The 6104-nt window shown below is 36.0% G+C and overlaps 1 protein-coding gene across 1 annotated transcript; it reads right to left on the bottom strand.

Annotated features, from left to right (window-relative positions):
• Positions 1-3269: 3269 nt before the first annotated feature.
• LOC147603331 (tropinone reductase homolog At5g06060-like) lies at positions 3270-5746 on the bottom strand. The gene is made up of 4 exons (XM_086796890.1): positions 5266-5746; positions 4971-5193; positions 4774-4880; positions 3270-3944 (listed from the first exon to the last, which is right to left on the bottom strand). The coding sequence occupies exons 1-4, from the start codon at positions 5329-5331 to the stop codon at positions 3771-3773; spliced, it is 570 nt and encodes a 189-aa protein (XP_086653016.1). The 5' UTR covers positions 5332-5746; the 3' UTR covers positions 3270-3770.
• Positions 5747-6104: the final 358 nt, after the last annotated feature.

The following is a 6104-nucleotide window of genomic DNA, read 5'->3' as shown; positions in this document are numbered from 1 at the left end:
CCGATTCACATCACATCTCATTCACATCTCATCTCATCCATTCATATCTACCCTGATCCACATCACATCACATCCATTTCACCTTACATCTCATCCATTCACATCACATCACATCTCATTCACATCTATCCCGATTCACATCACATCACATCGCATCCATTCACATCACATATAATCCATTCACATCTATCCCAATTTACCATCTCATCACATCCATTTCATTCACATCCTGATTCACATCACATCACATCTCATCCATTCACATCTATCCCTATTTACATTATATCACATCACATCCATTTCACATCACATCTCACCCATTCATACTTGTCTGACTCACATCACATCACATCCATTCATATTCATCACATTCATCACATCACATCACATTCATCACCTCACATCACATCCATTCACATTCATCACATTCATTGTATTCCCATTCCATCACATACATTCTATCCACATTACATCACATCCACATCATATCTCATTCATACACATCCCATCTTATTCATCCACATCCACCAATCATTCACATGCACGACTTTTCACATTCATCCATACATTCACATCTATCACTTCACATTCACATATATTCACATCACATCACATCTCTTTACATCACATCACATTTCATCCACATCTCTTTACATCACATCACATTCACATCCACATCCCTTTTCATCACATCATATCTTATCCATATCCCCATCATGTTCACATCCACATCCCTTTACATCACATCACATCTCATCTTTTTCATAACATCTTATCTTATCCACATCCACATCCACATCACATTCACATCCATTTCTCTTTACATCACATCACATCCTTTCACATCCACATTCACATTCACATCCACATCTCTTTACATTACATTACATCTCATCCACATCCACATCCATTTACATCACATCACATCCTTTCACATCCACATCCACATTCACATCCATTTACATCACATCATATCCTTTCACATCCACATCCACATCCTCATTCACATCCATTTACATCACATCACATCCTTTCACATCCACATCCACATTCACATCCATTTACATCACATCAAATCCTTTCACATCCACATCTACATTCACATCCATTTACATCATATCCTTTCACATCCACATCCATATTCACATCCATTTACATCATGTGACATCCTTTCACATCTACATCCACATTCACATCCATTTACATCACATCACATCCTTTCACATCCACATCCACATTCATTTATATCACATTCTTTCCCATCTCACCCTTTCACATATCCTCTCATCTCATCATTCACATCCACATCCATTTACTTCACATCTCATCCACATTCATTTTCATCACACCACATTCGATCACATCCCATTCATATCTTATCACATCCATTCACATCCTATCGCATCTCATTTACACCTTATCACATCTATTCACATCCTATCACATCCCATTCACATCCCTATCACATCCCATTCACATCTTATCACATCCTTTTTACATCTTATCACGTCTATTCACATCCTATTCCCATTTAGTAACTTTTTCTACTTCGATACCGATAATGGGACTTTTTCTAAATTTTTGTCAATTGCTTGGCCTAGATAAAGGTTCTTTTTCTCGACGAGTATTTCCATATTCTTTCTCAATTTCTCAAATGAATTATATTCAATATTCCTCTTTTGAATAAAAGAATTCATGGGATTTACAAAAATCAATTCTACCCATATTTTCACTTTTGATAAATATTCATAAATTGAATTATACTAAAAGTTTCTCTTTTTTCCATTTGATTTCTTGGATCTCAAATATCATGGGAATTCCTCTTTTTACATTTAATTAATTACATTCTAAATGTCATGGGAATTCATCTTTTATCTTAAAATAAATTTATCTAAAATAAAATATCCATTAATTTCAATATGCTAAGAATTCCACTCTTCCTATTTAAATGATTGAATTCCAAATGTCATGGGAATTTCTCTTTTATCATTTAAATATCTCTCATGCATAGAATAAATTTATCTAAAATTTATCTTTGAATTTAAATAAAATATCCATTAATTCTAATATGCTAAGAATTCCACTCTTTCTATTTAAATGATTGAATTCCAAATGTCATGGAAATTCCTCTTTTATCATTTAAATATTTCTCATGCATAAAATAAATTTATCTAAAATTTATCTTTGAATTTAAATAGAATATTTTAATTACAATATGCTAAGAATTCCACTCTTCCTTTTAAGATGATTGAGTTCCAAATGTCATGGGAATACCTCTTTTATCATTTGAATATTTCTCATGTATAAAATAAATTTATCTAAAATTCATCTTTCAATTTAAATAAAATATCTATTAATTCCAATATGCTAGGAATTTTATTTTTCCTATTTAAATGATTGAATTCCAAATGTCATAGAAATGTTTCTTTTATCTAAATAAAGATTTTTCATGCATGAAATAAATTTATCTAAAATTTATCTTTGAATTTAAATAAAATATCCATTAATTTCAATATGCTAAGAATTTTACTTTTTCTATTTAAATAATTGAATTTCAAATGTCATAGAAATTTCTCTTTTATCATTCAAATAAAATTACCATAATTTTCTCTTTTCTTAATTATTTAATTATACATAAACTTAAAAAAAATTTCCATTGAATGTAATGAAAATTATTATTTTAGCCTAGGATATTCAATCCTAGAATATGGTAGGAAGTCCTCTTTTCACGTTATGCATAAGAATGAATTATGTATTGATTTCGTAAAATTTTAGCTCCGCTACTATTACTGATAAATTTTAATATTTTTGAAAAGAATAAGACATAGTAATGTAATTATGATAGTATAACTATCTTTTAACCTTAAATCTAATTTATGGATTAATCTCATAATATTATCATAATTTACAAGCATATAAGTATAAAAAACCAGTTTCTTAACCTCTAGCTTCATAAGTCTAGAGTTTGACTTGTGAATTAAGAATTTCTCCATGAGAAGCATCAATTGAATATAGAATTGGTCATAGGAATGACCATTCTTTGGGGGGAGAGAGATAAACATAAAAGCATCCTAATTTAAGTATAAATGTAAACTTTTCTTAATTATTCATTACAACACTTAAGAAAAGCTTTATTTGCATTATAAACACTTAATTAAGAAACTTCTCAAGCTTGAGAGGGGTTGTGAAGTGAAAACATTAAGAATAGTATAGAAAAACCATAAAATTACACTTTCTCTTGCTTTTGCTTGCTTCTCTATCATAGAAGAAGCCTCCTACCAATCAATTGGTTTGTGTGTTGAAAGGAAAGCTCTGATTGTTTTTTGTCTGGCCATTTTTTAAAGGTGGGTCCAACCTCTTTAAATTACTATATTCTACAAAGTTATGGATCTCTTAAACTCTTACAAAAACTAATGTAAAGAAAGATGAATCTCTATTGTGTAAAAAACAAAAATGGTTCTCTAATATAGCATAAAGAAAACTCCAGTTCTAAAACCCATAATGTATGTGATTACATACAATCACGAAATATAACAAGTTAGCAAATGGTAGCTGTTCTCCATACTATAATAAAATATTATTTCGTTAGATATTTTGCTCTTTAAAAATTTCTCACAAAATACGTCCACTATAATTACCCAAATGATAAGGCTTGAATTGTCTCTTACAAATACATCAAGCCATAAATATCCTCTTCCACGTCGTCAATAGTGTAACTAAAATTATATTAGAAAAATATAACACTAGAGACCAAAAACACTTTTGTTAATCTAGATAAAACAGTGAGCGGTCATGCCACCATCCACGGTGAAAATGCTCCCAGTGGTAAAGGAAGAGCAAGGCATGCAAAGGAAAGCCACTGTTTCTGCAATCTCTTTTGCCTCGCCAACACGTGCTAGGGGTGTTCGAGCATTTAGCATAGCTGTAAGCTCTGTTGTTAGCTCCTGCCTCACATGGTCTCATTGTTAATTAAACCTTTAAAAGAACTTCAAGAATTTATGTATAGAATCATCAGACATCTTGTGACATATGAGTAGGGTTCTCCCTCCCTCCACAAATCCCTCACCCAATACCATATCATACTAAACACTGACTAAACATGTTGATCCACACACTTAGTTTCAAACTCACCCAATACCATATCATACTAAACACTGACTAAACATGTTGATCCACACACGTAGTTTCAAACACGTTGATCTAAGAGTCTAGTCAATTCGAGCCGGCTATCATGAACATAGCTAGATGCAAGAATGTGAAATAGGTTTGGTGGAATCAAAATCAAGGGATACACTTTTTTTTAAAAAAGGTGGGAAAGGTAAGTGAGGGAGTTGAACAATCTACTCCAAGTGTGGGAAAGGTAAATGAGGGAGTTGAACAATCTATTCCAAGTGTGGGCGGTCTGAAACCCCAACGAAAGAGAAAGAGAGAGAGAGAGACTCACCTTGTCAAAATCAAGGGGCACACTTTTTTTTTTATAAAGGTGGAAAAGGTAAGTGAGGGAGTTGAACAATCTACTCCAAGTGTGGGAAAGGTAAGTGAGGGAGTTGAACAATCTACTCCAAGTGTAGGAAAGGTAAGTGAGGGAGTTGAACAATCTACTCCAAGTGTGGGCCTACGAAAGAGAAAGAGAGAGAGAGAACGGGTGTGGGCCCCTACGAGAGAGAAGAGAAGAAGAGAAGAGAAGAGAACTTTTTAACGTCGTAGGAAACTATCCCAAGAGACCAAATTGATCTATCCGACAAGATTTGAACTCAAGAGAGAGAGACTCACCTTGTCGACGACGTCTGAATGCGTGTACCCTGGAGCAACAGCGTTCACTCGGATACCGTCTTTGGCCCACTCGCAAGCCAAGCTTCTTGTGAGCAGATTAACTGCGGCTGCAAAAAAGGGCGAAATGGAGTTGATAAAACGTGGAGCTTAGAGAAAGGATCGAATACATGAAGCGCAAGGATATGCATGTGGCTTGCCTTTTGATGACGAGTAGAGAGCACTCTGGGGGTGGTGGGCGACAGAGCCAGAGATGGAGGAGATGAAAACGATGGAGGCTTGGCCGGACGCCTTGAGGAGGGGATGGGCAAATTTGCTAATGTAAAAGCCCGGCTCAAAGTTGGTCCGCATCATCAAAGAGAGGAACTCCGCCGGCACGTCAACGCTGCTGCACTGGGCAGACGTGAAGGCCGCGTTGTTCACCTGCACGCCACCTTAATTACGTTATTATCTGCCATGATCGAGGATAATTAAGGTCGTTAACAAAATTATTACCAATATGTCGAGCCTCCCTTTGAAATGATCTGACACTGCTGCCACCAGTTGCTTGCACGAATCCATGGACGACACGTCGCACACACAGCCCTCCACGTCCAACCCGGCCCGCTTCCACGCCTGCACAACCTCCTCCACATCTTTCTCCGTCCGAGCACACACGTAGACCGACGCTCCTAACCCTGCAAGCTCCTCGGCTATGGCTTTCCTGCATATAATCCCATAAGAAGACTCCAAAAACACGTGGAGTGAAAAATTGACCCTCAATTTTATTAGAGCTCATTATCCGATGCCTTTGGTGGCTCCTGTCACTAGAGCTGTTTTGCCCACCAAGTTCCATCTTGAAGGCAGCTGTTCAGCAGATGCCCTTGCCATTTGTAGTTTCCCCACACACACACACAGAGAGAGAGAGAGAGAGAGAGAGAGAGAGACAATGAATGAATGTGCTACGCCCGAGAACATGTGAGGTACTCGTTCATTGAGCGTTCTCTTTGTAAGGAGCCTTTTCCTAAGAAGGGCCCATGTCATCACATGAATGGACTTTAAACTTTTAGCGCACATATAATACCAAAATTTTGTTTTCACATCAATTAATTACTTGAGACAATAAAACTTGAGGGAAAAAAAAACTAGTGTATGGGTCAAAACCTTAGAAATTAGAGTGTATATGGGTTTGACGTGTGGTACTGAGGGTTTTTTCTGGAAAGAATGGTGCAGAACGTATAAAAGGGCGAAAGAGCATGCGTGGACGCAGAGCTCGTGCTGAAAGAGAGCTTTGGTTTTTTTTTTTCCCCAATGCGCTGCTTTGCTCCTAGACTCGCTCTCTGTCTTGGGAAGAG

Source organism: Cibotium barometz, chromosome 64, assembly GCF_041138505.1.
Source record: "Cibotium barometz isolate CiBa-2024 chromosome 64, ASM4113850v1, whole genome shotgun sequence".
Taxonomy (NCBI): domain Eukaryota; kingdom Viridiplantae; phylum Streptophyta; class Polypodiopsida; order Cyatheales; family Cibotiaceae; genus Cibotium; species Cibotium barometz.
Note: the sequence above shows the minus strand (reverse complement) of the source record. Positions and strands in the feature narration are given on the sequence as shown.